We start from the raw sequence: 14,984 nt of genomic DNA, 5'->3' as shown, positions 1-14,984 counted from the left end.
ACAGCATTAACAACAGAGTGTATACTGCGACAAAAGATGCTTTGGAAACTCCATGCATGTCACTTACAGCATGATATTGACAACCACTTCCCATCCAGTGTAAAGCTGTACACAACTGTTGTTTAGGTGTAAGAGTGCCACTTTTCTTTGTCTCATGTTGCAAATGCTGGCCTATTCTTTGCAGAAGAAATTCCATGGTTTCACTACTTACATGGAATCGTTCATTAAATTCATTTATTGAGATGAAATCATTGTTTACTCTTCGCCTGAATATGTTTCTTCGTCGAAGATTCACATTTTCTTCTTCAGATTCACTAGAACTGCTGCTAAACATGACTTTACTATTGCAGAAGAACACGAAAGTGGTAATTTTACAAGTTTACCAAGAGACAGAGCTTGGTAGAAATTTGATTAACTTTACAAGCAGACACTTGTAGGTTGTAAACATTAATTTTCATTGTGAAACAAAACTACTTGTCAATCCTTCAAAACTTACTTGTAAACTTGTAATATTCACTTGGAAACCATTAAGTCTTGTAAAGTTTCTGTGGAACAGATATTCACAAGTTGTTAGTAAAACTTTACCATTTACAAGTCTTGTAAATATTGTGAAACAGGTCCCTGGTGCCACTTTCGTCAGTACAGTGATTTACAAGTCTCTTTTGAAATCTGCAGTTAGAAAATAAAAGTTAAATGACTGTAGTTCAAAAGCAACAGAGAAAGCAAAGAATGTGGTGATATATGGAGGTTGTCTAGAATTGTGAAGGAGGGAGGGGATTGTGTGCCTTCCCAGCAGCCAGAGTGAAGAAAAGCAGAAAGAACCCAACTCCATTTTCCCCTCTTCATCCTGCATCTCTCATCTCTCATGCCTGTGCAGAGGTTCATGAAGCCCCGTGTTAAAGTGGCACAAGTGATGCAGTTTGTAAGCAGAGCATGTAGTTTTTCAATTTAGTGGAGGTTCAGGGGGCGGTAATTAGCAATGATCTATAAAGTATCATAAGTGATACATTTAAGAGGCAGAGCCTGTAGTTTCTCAACTAAACTTTCTCAATGGCAAGATACAAGTTTGCAATTATAATGCAACCCCCACTTTTTGTTTCCACAGATTTCGTCTATATCATAGCATTATATACAGGTAAATACGGTATTTCTAATTGAATGTCTGTGATATCAATATACATACCTCAATACAAAGAAAGCATGATGTGCCTTACAATTCCTGTGTTTGTTTTATACCTATATGACTGAAAATATTGTTACTGCAAGTGCCAAGATTTAAGATTGAAGGATAACAGATTATGCAGTACATGTTTATTTGAACAAGGTTTGATAAGAGTCTTCACAGACTGTTTCAGTCTGAATGTGTGTCACTACTGCCTGTGTAATAAAACAACTCCAGCTTCTCAAGTCTGAGCTGTGTCTGTATACGTCTCTGCTGAAGTGAAGTCATGGCTATTGTAATAAACAGACCAAACTGATCAAAAACTTATTTTTTTTTACAGGTTGATACTGTTGAACTGGACAAACATTTACTGGAAGTTTTTAAGTTACAAGTATCAAAAATAACTAATTTGGTCGGGGCTGGTACTATTGATCGATACCAGCCAGAAATTAACTTGCTGATTAGTTTTTTAATTTGGAAGGTAAGAAAAAGCATTTATATTATTTCCAAAAGTGTTCGTTAAATGGATGTGGTAGGTAGACAGTTTTTAATTCAATGGATAAGCTAAAACTATCCTATAAAATTTTAATTCTGAAGGTTGTAATTGCATACATACCTGTACATATTTTATTATTTAGCAAGAAATTTATGAGAAAAGTAAGTTTTGCATTTGTAAGTCAAACAGTTTCTTTAAATTATTCAGCTTAAAATAGCTGTTAGCATCATAGTATTTACTCTTCAAATGCTTGCACATTGTTGACCCCAAGAAATCCCCAGATCAGTTAGGATGTAACTTGATTGAAACCTTGACAATAACATCTTAATGTAACTAGCAATTTATGTGGAGCCAAAAATAAAGCATTTGTAGATATTTAGTGGGAAGGCCTTGTTGAACTGACAGAATGATCTGGGCTGAGTTTGACCTAACACTTGGCAGGCATTTCAGAAAAGGCAGACATTTTGAAAAGCATTTTGTCCTGGGTGCCATGAGTCAGGAGTCATCCACATACTTGAACCAAGTACCTCCCAGTTTGGTTCTTCTTACTGATGCACTAGCTTTGAGTGAGTGGCCAGTGTGAGAGTATACTTTCCTCACTTATATAGTGGGCATGTGATTTCAGCTTTCAAGATCATTGTAAGTTACACCTTGAAGGCCTTTCCTATAAAAAAAGGCACAAGGTATTCAAGCTGATAGTGCCTTCAATTACCAGGAATACATACATCATCCTAACCGAGAGGGAGGGCCAAATTCTAATATTTGGAATAACTGGGTGCTACATGTGTTCCACAAAAAAGCCAGAGAGAAACCAGTTTAACAGGTTGTCAATTCCATTTATTTTTAATAATTATCAAAAAATAATACTTTACGTATACCTCAACTTTCTAATTAATATCATTATTATATATAATGCTGATAACATGATTAACAACGTAGTAATGTTTCACGTTATTAAGTTTCAAACGCACCAAGCTTACACAATATAAATAACAGAGCATTTATAACAAACTATCGCCACAGCGATTCAGTAATTTATGAACACATTCAAATAGTTAATCTGCAATGGGAAATTATTCCCGATAAACAAGAACACAAGACAACAAATGCTAGCAAGCGTTACAATACCATTATAAGAACTAGAAGTATTATGAGTTATATTGACCAAAGTAGGGACGCGTTACATAAGACACAATGCAAGACTAAGACCTCATTCACCGATGCGTTAAATAAAACACGTGAATTAGAATATACGTGTTATACATAACTATCAAAATTACAAAGTTACTGCATTTTTTAACATCTTGGGGAGACCCAGAACTAACAAATACCGTATTTACCCATGTACCACCCGCCCCCATGTATGACCCGCACCCCAAATTTTCAACATACTCTATGGAAAAAATTTTTTTTCACTGTAATGTCTATTTACATGTGCCTGCATAAATAGGGAAAAAGAGTCTGTCATTGTAACAACAACGAAAACTCTTTATAACTGCAGCACAGAATTTTACTAACACAAATGCATGAAATCAGGGTTCGTACGGTCCTGGAATGTCCTGGAACTTTTACCATGTCCTTAAAAGGTCTTGAAAAGTCCTTGAATTCAATCCAGTCCTTGGAAAGTCCTTGAATTTTCAGGTAACATAATATTCCAGTTAGTTTCCCATCGTTAAAATCCTAGCTTAGGAATACAAAACCATAATTTGTTTCTTATTTCTAGAATATAATTTGCTTGATGTGAACAGACGATAACCGAGTGAATTTTCGTAAAAAAAAAAATGGATTTGGGAATTTCTCGTGTTCTATTGGCAACGACATTTATCGGTTATGGTGCGTAATAATGCTTTGCGTAACTGTGTTATTGGATATAGTTTGGTACACAAGAGTAAATGTGGTATCGCGTGGTAGTTGTGGTATCGATTTTTAAAATATGCAGGATAAATATGGTATAGTATGGTAAATGTGGTACAAACAAAAGAAGTTAGATGCAAGATGGTGGTTTTGCTTTGTACTTTTTCCGGATTTACATGCTTCTGTAATTGTATGGCATTGTCGGAGTGATTGGAAAGGGAAAAGTGTTATTTCTAGAAATGTTTTAATATCAGTTCCGACTTCGTTTTTAGTTTATACTTCCTACGAGTTGCGAAAAGATTTTTTTGCCGGCTTTGATATTTGCATCAAATAGCCTATTTTTTTGCATTTTGATTTAATTTTTGCGGCTGTCGTATGTAAAAACTACATTTTTTCACACTTTCTCTTATTATTTTCCTTCAACGTGTTTGATAGTGCTTTTGGTGTTTTTATGTACCTATGCAACTTGAGAGATACTGTTAACATTTTTTCTCAAAATGCCTGGAAACTGTACTTTTAACGATTTGTGGTTACGTAACCCAAAATTCAGTAAATGGCTACAAAAAACGACTGACAGAAATAAAGCCAAATGTGTTTTATGTAGTAGTGTTTTCGATATTAGTAACATGGGTGTATCGGCGTTAACGAGTCATATGGGTGGGAAGAAACATGTCGCTCTGGCAAGTGAGAAGCCAAAACTTGGAATACAAGTATATCTCGGTGGTAAACAGCCTTCACAAGATGGCCAATCTACAAGTTTAGCAGTCGTGAAACCAGATATCCAGAATTCTCAAGATCAGCAGGTAGGCCTGATTAGTTCTTTTATTACTGGCCAGGACACTTTAAAAGCAGAAATTCTGTGGGCCCTTAAAGTATGCAGTAACCATTTTTCATACAAGTCCTGTGAGGATATTGGGCCCTTGTTCAGACAAATGTTTCCTGATAGCAGTGTTGCCAAAGGCTTTTCGTTGGGAGAAACAAAGTGTGCCTATATGTGTTGTTTTGGGATAGCACCTTATTTTAGGTCCTTACTCATGGAAAAAATTCGAAAGGAAGATTCGTATGTTCTGCTTTTTGACGAGAGTGTTAACCGAAAACTTCATCAGAAGCAATTGGATTACCATATTAGATATTGGGATACCGACAAAGTCGTCTCATGCTATATGCACTCTAGTTTCTTGGGACATGCAACTGCAGAAGACATGTTTAGTTCGTATGAAAAACTCAGTTCTGAAATTTTTCTTCCCACCATGCCTTTACTGCAGCTCTCCATGGATGGTCCAAATGTCAATTGGAAATTTTACGACATGGTTTGTGATCAACTGAAGAAAGACACAAATAAAACAGTGATACAAACTGGCAGTTGTGGGTTACACATACTTCATGGTGCATTTAAGTATGGATCAGTTTCATCTACCTGGGATGTGGAGAGAATTTTGTCAAGTATGTATTATCTTTTTAAGGACTCTCCAGCTAGGAGGGAAGATTATGTGAATGTGACCAGTAGTACTCTTTTTCCTTTAAAATTTTGTGCTGTTAGGTGGATAGAGAATTCGATAGTTGCAGCTCGTGCTATTGAAATGTGGCCTCATATGCTCAAGTATGTAAAGTCTGTAACAGACAAAAATGTTCCCAACCCCAACACCAAATCTTTCATGGCCATCAAAGAAGCGGCAGCTGACCCACTCACGCCTGTAAAACTGCTAGTATTTCAGTCAATTGCCAAAGAAGTGGAACCATTTTTGATAGCATATCAAACTGATAAGCCAGTTCTGCCATTTTTAGGGAAAGATATGTTGAAATTGCTGCGAAGCCTAATGGAAAGGTTTATCAAAGATGATATTATGAAGAATGCAAATTCTTGTGGCAAACTTGTCAGAGTTGAAGTTGCAAAGAAAGAAAACCATTTGCCAGCAACCAAAGTCTATTTAGGATTTGCTGCAGAAAATAGAGTAAAAGATTTGGTTAACAAGAATGTAAGCAAGGATCGTGACATTATACAGTTACGAATGGAATGTCGTGATTTTCTCTTGGAAATTGTGAAAAAGTTGTTGAACAAGTGTCCTTTACAATATTCTGTTGTTAGGAACCTCAGTTGTTTGGACCCTAGAGAAATGAATGACCAAAAAATTTGCACTACCCGGTTTTCATTACTATTGAAAATTTTGGTAGATGCAGGGCGAGTTGAAGAAACAGACTGCGATGCATTACTTTCAGCTTACAAAGATTTTATTCTGGAGTTTGGTTCGTCATCACAGTTTCGAAATTTCAAACCTGAAGCTGACCGTTTGGATTCATTGTTATTTGGTAGTGCAAACTCTAGTTCCAACTACGTAGGATTATGGTGTGTGATGAAAATGCTGCTGATTTTGTCACATGGACAAGCCTCTGTTGAGAGAGGTTTCTCAGTTAACAGGCAAATTGAAGTAGAAAACATGCATGACCGTACAGTAATTTCGCAGAGAATCATTTGTCAGCATGTTACATCTGTTGGTGGTGTCTCAAATGTAAACATTACAAATGATCTGATAGCTTCAGCAGCAAGCGCACGCCAAAAATGGCAAAGCTTTTTGGAAGAGAAAAGGCGCAAGAAAGAAACAGAACAGCAGAAGTTAAAACGAAAAAATATCACAGATGAAATAGATGAACTCAAGACCAAGAAACAAAGAATCGAAGCAGATATTTGTGAACTCACAAAATCAGCTGATAGGTTCTCTGAACAGGCGGAAGCAACCGGTAGTTTAACCATGGTGTCAAAGTCCAACAGCCTTCGAAGAACAGCCAAAGAAAAATCTGCATCCCTTGCTGAAGTAAACAGACAGTTATGTGAGAAGTTAGAAGAATATAAAAATCACTAAGGTATTGTGTGAATGTTACGTAGGTTTTTAGGTAGGGATTAAATTTAGTAGAAAAACATACTTAACATACTAAAAATACAAAAGCAGAAATAGAAATGTTGCGAAACTAAACTTAATTTGACTTACTTAAGTAAAAATTTGATGTAGCTAATATAATTTATTTTTACTGTGGTCCTTGAAAAATTATTGTACAGTCCTTGAAAAGTCCTTGGAAAGTCCTTGAAAGTTAATTGTAAGTTCCTGTAAGAACCCTGGAAATATTAAGGAAAAAAACCCAGTAATATTCATTGTCAAAATAGTAGATCAATTTTGCTAAACAACAGACGTAAATTTGGTGAAATAAATTTTAAAATGTTTGTATGCAATAACCACAATCGTCAACTGTTCAGTCCGTTGCAACATCCTGCAAATAAAAATAAAGCTTGTAGTGCCAAATAATTAAAAATAATGAGTGATGCCATAAAACCATTTTATTCAACGTAAAAAAAACCCGTAGCAAAAACGTGAGTTGTATTGATACGCATAAAATGGCGCGGGTTGCCAGTTATAGTTAACTAGGTTGTAAACAGAGCGCGAGCGTAGCAAGAAGTTTGCGAGCTATCGCTATCGATCTTCGACTACGTGCGCGCGCTCTATACCGAATGATGCCAACTGGCGCTGTTTACGTTTTATAGGTGGATTGCAGCGACTCCCGACACGTTACGGATAAAGTTTAATACTTTTAAAAACGTCTTGAAAACACATCAGAATACGTCGTATTAGGATTATTTAAATTAGAAAGCGTTAACCTCAGAATAAACCGCGTAAATTGCGGGAAGCAGTTTATACGCGCGTTGTAAACAACGGCAATTTATTGCATTGCATCATATGAGGTTAAAACGGGACCGAAATAAAATGGTGCAAATATCGGGAAAAAGTAAATAACGGTAACGTAAATAAGGGGTTTCGCTGTATTTTCATTGTAATAAATGCGTCCAGCATTCGGTAATGTACTATAAATCCAATTTTTTCAGTCTTCATTGCTGTCCAAAACCTCAAATTTCGTGTATGACCCGCACCCCGACTTTTGAATGTTGTTTTTCAGAAAAAATGTGCGGGTGGTACATGGGTAAATACGGTATATGAGGTTAAGCAAGCCCACCAACAAAAAGGGTAAAACATAATTTAACTCAAAGGAATTTTCAATAGGTGACACCGAAAGAGAATTTAGAAAACAGGAGCATTTATCATTATGTCGCAATCTACATTACGATAAGGGTCATCGCCCTACTTACATTTCCGTCTCCCCGAAGAAGCTCTCACTACTAAATTACAGAAATTTGACTACATGATACCTATTAGGTTCTAGCTCTCAGATGAGCTCTACCCAGACTACCTATGAGAATAAGGTTGAAAAATGGCTAACCAAGCCTTATAAATGATCTGCATGATGCAGTGCGCATGCACCAAACCCCAGGAGGGGAGGCCAAGACCGACAATGTACTAATTAGTGAGGAGGGGAAAGGGAGGAAGGAAGCGCCAACGCCCACCGCGGAGCGCGAAGTTCAAAAGCAGCGGACCCGACTGCTTCAACTCCTCTGCCCTTGTTGAACCGTATCCGCTGGAGATGCACGACTAGAAGTGTCCAAAACGAAATGTCAACACCTACAAGTTTTTTCTAACAATAATATTTACAAGTTCAAAATATTCTTGCAGTACATATGATTCTTGAATACAAAGGCTAATTACAAATTCCAGAAAAAAAACTACGTGCATAGATAGATAAAATATACAAATACATGTAGAATAAATGTTTTTTGCATTAACAAAATTCCATTTTATTCAGCGCTGAAGAGTAATTTTGAGTAGCGGGACGTCCCAAGACAGTTCAACAATACGCCACAATCTTCTATGTAGCGCAGAAAGATGTCCAGCCAACAGCAAACTCGGCACTGGCGCAGCAACAGCAGGCGTCCCCGCAGCTGCACACGCCCGCGCCAGACTGGCTCGGCAATTCACCGCGCACCCCTGCCGAGCAGGAGGCACGCTCTCAGGGGCAAAGACGGCAAGGCAGAGCCGCGTGCGCTGCGACAAGTATCATGACTCGTCACGCGCGGGATGGCGGCAGCCACCGCCGACACCGGAGCACCACTACTACGGAGTAGCAGGCTGCTCGATCCGCCTGCCACAGCAACCAGGGTATCACAGCAGGTGCAAGAAGGCTCCTCAGGGCTGGCCCCTGCCCTTAGAGCCAACATGCAGAGGAGGGCCGCACGTCAGCGTGCTAGAAGACGGTTCGAATGACGTCATCACAACGGCGCTGCGGTGGAATCGGACAGCAAGAGAGGCGGGAGGCCTCGTAGACGCAGCGGAGGGCGAGCCACAGAGGTCAAGGCACAACGGGCAGGCAGAGGAGCTTCGGGTCCACAGCGGCGCGAAGTCCTTTTCTGGGCGTGACGTCTGCGACGGGAGGGGGAGGGGGGAAGCAAACACTCTGCTGACTGAAAAACAAACACACACACATGAAAACCAGAACAACTGCAACCTATGTAAAACTACTGATGAAATTTCTTTAGCTGCACAACATGGGCCTTTTTGAATTTCTTAGAACCGGAAACACCATGTAATAGGACTGTGTTGTCCCCTAAAAATGTGTTAATAACAAATGGCCCAATAAAGGGAGGGATAAGCTTTGAATTAATCTTATCAGCCAAACTAGGCAACATATAATTTATTAACAAAACAAAATCTTTAACAGCAAAACCATGAGGTCTCCGCGAGGCATTAAAAGAGAAGGCTATGGCCTCGCGTGCCTTTTTAAGATTACACTCTACACTGTTCAAAACGGCCTCCAGTGAATCGTCATCATATGTGGGTTCCAGAGGCGGCAGTCCCCATATGTTAAGGATAGGGTGGGTCAACTCCCTACCTAAGAAGGGGATTGACGGAGGGAATTCAGTGGCAGAATGCACCGCTGAATTGAGACCTACATTAATAAAGTCCAAATCACTGTCCCACTGTGACTGATCATCCCTATTAAAGGCAGTAAGGGCTGGTTTAATAACCTTATTAACACATTCTGACTGATTTCCCTGGGGGCAGTACAGACTACTATAAATAGGTTTAATAGCCCAATCAAAACACATATCTTTAAACTGAATATAACGAAAATAATGAGCATTATCGCAAGTGATCATTGCAGGGGCACCAAAAAATTTCCTCACTTGCTCTCTTTAGGCTCTCACAATACTAACAGCGTCCATGTTTTTTAAGGGGATGAGCAACACAAATTTAGAAAAAAAGTCCAGAATAACCAAAATACAATTATTACCTTTCTTAGATCATGTGAGTGGGCCAAAAATACCAATATGAAGAACATGCCAAGGTGCGACAGGCGCATCCGCGCAATACAAGCCGACTTTGGCACATTGCGGGGGTTTTGTGATTTGACAATCAAGACATGACCGCACGTGGTCCCGGACGTCAGAACGCAATTCAGGCCAGGCCAAATGCGCGCTAATGCGGCGAAATGTTTTGTCAACGCCCAAGTGTGCGCCTAGCAAGGAGTCATGAAAATATTTCAGAACCATCGGGCGAAGTGAGGCGGGAACAACCGCTTTCTTTTGCCTGCCGAACTTCCCGGTATAATAAACAACACCCTGTTCCTCAATGTAGGGGGTAACATTGTCGGAACGCAATTCGTTACGGATCTGAATGCATAAGGGATCGTCAAGTTGGCATTTACGAATACTAAGAAATGACTCGGGGAAAACTTTACATACGGCTGCACTAATCAGCTCCATCTCAGCTGCAGGCAAAACACTAATATTGGATTTGTCCGGAGAAAACATCCGCGATAGCGTGTCAGCTACAACATTGTCACTTCCCTTAATGTGATGTTATTTAAATGTGAAGCGAGAAAGCCTCAATACCCAATGCCCGAGTTTGCCCAGCTGATTAGGATGATTGAATAACCAACTGAGCGCCTGATTGTCAGTGTACAGGTCGAATTCCTGACAATCCAGGTAGGAAGCACATTTCTCGACACCAAACAAACAGGCTAGCGCTTCCTTCTCGTAAACACTGAGACGTCTCTCTCCGTCAGTTAGAGTTCTACTGGCATAGGCGATAGGACGTAATGAATCATTCTCAAAATGCCCAAGGACGGCACCTACAGCTATACTTGAAGCATCTACTTGAGGGGCTAACCTACGCTGAAAATCAGGAAGAACTAACATGGGAGGAGAGGACACTAGGGCCTTAAGACTATCGAACGCCTTCTGCTGAGCATCGCTCCACTCAAAGACAACATTCTTTTTACGTAACTTATTTAATGGACTACAGAGCACAGCATAGTCTGGAATGAAGCGTGCGTAGTATCCTGTCATGCCTAGAAATCTTTTAATTCCTTTCACATTCCTGGGGGGGAGGAAAATTCACAATAGGGGAAACCTTATCAGGATCCATGATAAGTTTGTCCTTGGAAATTATACATATATCCTAAAATTTTAAGGTGATCTTTGGCCAAATCAATTTTGTCGGGATTAACAGTTAAATTAGCAGCGCGGAGACGCTCAAAAACCTGACTCAAATGTTGTTTATGCTCTTCTAAATTGGCACTATCCTACTAATATTATAAACGCGAAAGTTTGTAAGTATGGATGGATGAATGTTTGTTACTCTTTCACGTAAAAACTACTGAATGGATTTGAATGAAATTTGGCCTACATCTAGCTTATAACCTTGTTACGGGGGGCACTCGTTGCGGCACCTCTTGATACAGGGGCCGTAGTCTCTGATATTTACTGACTGAATTTTAATGCGTGCTCGGGTTTTATGGGCGCCACCGTGCCACGTGCACGGACCGATGTGAGACTCTTTCCCAGGGTCGTGTCGTCGCCCATGTGAGGCATAATTTTAATTTCCCCCTGAATACACCTAGCACGAATCCCTGCCCGCTCTCAGCGTCAAACACGCTATTACCTACGCAGTGGGCTCTCAGGCGTCCCACACGCCGTCACACTCCACGTGGTCAACAGATTTAAATAAGAAAATAATACATTTGATTTGCACACCTGATTTATTCGGCGAATGCAACTTACACACGTACACGATTGAAACGGTTTAAAACGCCCGCGGCACGAATCAGTTTAGGTGTGAAGACCCCCACGTGGTCACATCTCACATTACGTAGTACAAAAGAGAAAAGACCGTTACTGGTCGTAAGACAATTATTTATACAGTCCCCCGACCGAGAGGAGCTCCGAGGGCGAAAAGAAAACTATTTATACGGAATTAAATTGAAACAGTATTACTTGGCGGTGAAACAAGCGGTGAGATCCCCGGAGTGCTGGCGCGTCTACTCTCGGTCGTTGATGGCGGCGGACTGGGGTGAGATCATGGCTCGCTCGACTAACATGGCGTCCTCCCGCCGAAACAATTGCCGTTAAAGATATTTGCGAATTAGTGCCACGGGAAACTAAATTAACATGACAAGAATGAATTAAAAATTACGTGACATTTTTTGAATAACGAGAAAGGATTGTACAAATTATAATTATTAAGATTTAAATTTAATTATTGTCTGGCTTCGGGTTGCCTCGGGAATGTCCGGAAACGCTATTCTATTTTGTTACCTTATTTTAATTAACAGTACATAAAACCTTGTGACAACTGGGTGTTTTTTATTATTAGTTTATTTAATTTTGACTTGACTTATTACTGCTACCAAATTATAATTAAATAAATATTGATATTATAAAATTATTTGTTTATGCAAGTAAAATGCTTGACTGGAAACGTGTCAGGGTAAACCAGCTTCACAACAGAATACACCTCATCAATTATAATTACGTAAGTCCAGGGGAACTTAGTTTAGTAAATGACAACAACATACGTATCTTCATCTATTAGTGGTGATATATTTAGCTAGAAAATACATTTAAAGCTAAACAAAAAAAAACAATGACTCATCTGAAGAGGTAAACAAAAGTCATACAATTATCATTAAAATGGAATGTTTGTTATCAATAGTAAACCTAGGGTGCACCCAAATTACAGGCTAATAATGTTAAAAATTACTTTATATTAGTTATTTAGTTTTTATAATAAATGTAAATATCATGTTATATCCATAATTAGGATTTTACTAATTGAGTCTATAACTTTACATGTAGATTAAAAACTTCTTCAGGAACAAAACAAAACATATTACAAAATACTTCATTTAAGTAATTAAAGTCCTTTTTTGGAAACATTAGGTAATTAAAATGTTTTGCTCAACATTAGGCGACGAAAGTCTTTTTCTTTTGTAAGCGTTAGGTGACGAAACGTTTAGACGACAAACAATAATAATAATTCATTAAAAAAAAGAACGGACTTAGCTGAAGATGAAAAATATCCGTGACATGTTCAAGACGAAAACTTTTACAGCAGCCGGCGCAGAACCATGCTTCCCGGGCCGACAGGACGTAGATACAATTCAAAATGTTTGAAGGTAGGTTAAAGAATAACCCAAACGTAAAGAACTTGAAGCGGATCCAAAACGTTAAACCTCCGAAATCGGAGGCTGAAGAAATTTACACTGACCTTACGTCATCTTTTAAAACCAAATAAAAACACCACTTCTACGGAGATGTCTACCAAAAAAAAACTATGGTGCGAAAAGGTACATTAATCAACCACCATCACTGACCGGAGCCATCTTGACGAATGCCGAGAACAACGGACGAAACGTGTAAGTAATTCTAAGACAATGGAGCATCGGAAGCTTACCGAACTGCCACCAGGTTGCGTGGGCGGTACTAAAAAAAATGCTCTAGGAAAAAAAATGGTCTAGAGTACAGATTTTTTATATGAAATCACGTGAAGGAGCGAGGAGAAACTGCAAGCAACTGCTGACAATCACGTGGACAGCACGCCGGGACACGGCGGACAGGCGGGCGTTACTAAAAACTCTTAGGCTAGCACAGAACATCCGGCGAACAAATGGAAGGTTTTGACTGAAGCCAAACGAAAAATAGAATTGTGTGCTTAATGGAATATAATACAAAAATTTAAAGTAAATATCATTAATAAAATTAAATTAAAAAAACTAAATTAGTTTTAAAATGTAATTAAACACAAGTAAACATTATAAGACTCAATATAAAATAGTTATTAGGTACAGAAAACAAAAATATTTTTACTATTTTACGAGTGCCGAAACATGAAACGGCACAGACTCCTCCCCTCAAAACAGACGCTACCGTCTTTTAAAAAAAATTTTTTTTTTTTTAATGTTGCCATCAAAAACAAAAACAGACACAGGAATTAATGATGTCAAAACGACAAAGACCGTATTAAATATAGAAATCAAAAATTAAATCATTATACTGCTGAAATAACAAACAGCACAAACACGAGCATAAAACCCCTATATATTTACTGAGAAACAACAGAATATTATCCTTTTAAACTCAATACTCAATGAGGAATATACACCTCTACATCAAAATGGGGACTACTCACCCCTGCATCATAAAAAAAAATACTTAAATGCTCGCTCAAGAAAATTATAGAAAACTTGGTCTCGACATCAACATCAATTAGCTGAACGTAGGATGCTCACATACCTGCGAGAGAAAAATCTCAACGCTAAAGTGTAAATTAATCGAAGATCAGACTACCAAAATACCGAAACTTTTTTAATGTGTGATTGTAGAACAAACAGGACAGAATGGTGGTACAAGTACCCAGGACAACCAGTTACATACTATATATTTAAAAGAGGACCATACCTCATATAAAATGCCCGTCGGCTTATTCAGAATAGTGGGGACTCCTTACCTCCTACTTATTCAGCTTAATGGGGGGGTCTCCTACCTCCTCCATATTAACATAATTGGGGGATTCTCTACCCCTTCTTATTATAAAAAAAAAACTTGGGGATTCTTTACCCCTTCTTAAATCGTGGTCACTAAGATCCTGATCTTATGATACCGCTCTGAAGACTGCAGCTCAAACAACACATGAAGATAAACATGAGCCCAAACGAAAGGAAACAAAAATCTTTAAAATGCTTATTTAGCGACAACACAAAATTGAAAATAAAACAAAGAAAACGGTCGTCCAAAGATGAATGACTAAGTCCCATACCTTAGGCACTCAAGAGATAATTTAGTACCTGCAAAAGCAAGCTTGACCACTAACACAAAATATAACATGAATAAAGTTACGATTCAGCCAAGGTTAAGTGACTAATAAAAAAAACTGCTTGCAATGTATTAAAAGGAAAAATTTTTGAGAAGAAATCAAAGTTGAAACCATACCTTACAATGAAGATTGTGTCACTATAAGACAATCCCACCAAACAGAACTCCACTACACGAAATTCACCAGAGATGGCTGAAACGGTGAGTCGCAGCAACACCGAGCCGAAGCCGCAACCACCCTAGCAAACTCCATGCAGCAGACACCCCACCGGAGAGATGTCATACAGCAACAACCCTAGTACACAAATCAAAAACAAGAACATTATCTAAGTTCAAAACAAAACAAACCTGCAAGAAATTGAAGACTGATTAGGTTGATGAAACTACACTGTGTAATGTGTGGAAAACATGTGCAATAGCTGTGTCGTGTGGAGAGATGTACA

General features: G+C 38.7%; 1 protein-coding gene across 8 annotated transcripts in view; it reads left to right on the top strand.

The window, feature by feature from the left end:
* The window catches only part of LOC134527267 (peroxisome biogenesis factor 2), a 386,335-nt gene that overhangs the window by 207,193 nt on the left and 164,158 nt on the right, over positions 1-14,984 (top strand). For 6 of the 8 annotated variants that reach the window (XM_063359792.1, XM_063359791.1, XM_063359796.1 and 3 more), the window contains exon 2: positions 1,503-1,643. The exons of the other annotated variants lie outside the window; for them this stretch is intronic. In XM_063359792.1, coding sequence (XP_063215862.1) covers positions 1,503-1,643 — 141 coding nt within the window. The remainder of the gene's footprint in view (positions 1-1,502; positions 1,644-14,984) is intronic. 8 annotated transcript variants of the gene reach the window in all.

This window comes from Bacillus rossius, chromosome 1 (assembly GCF_032445375.1).
Source record: "Bacillus rossius redtenbacheri isolate Brsri chromosome 1, Brsri_v3, whole genome shotgun sequence".
NCBI lineage: Eukaryota > Metazoa > Arthropoda > Insecta > Phasmatodea > Bacillidae > Bacillus > Bacillus rossius.
This window is presented reverse-complemented; position numbering and strand designations above follow the sequence as displayed.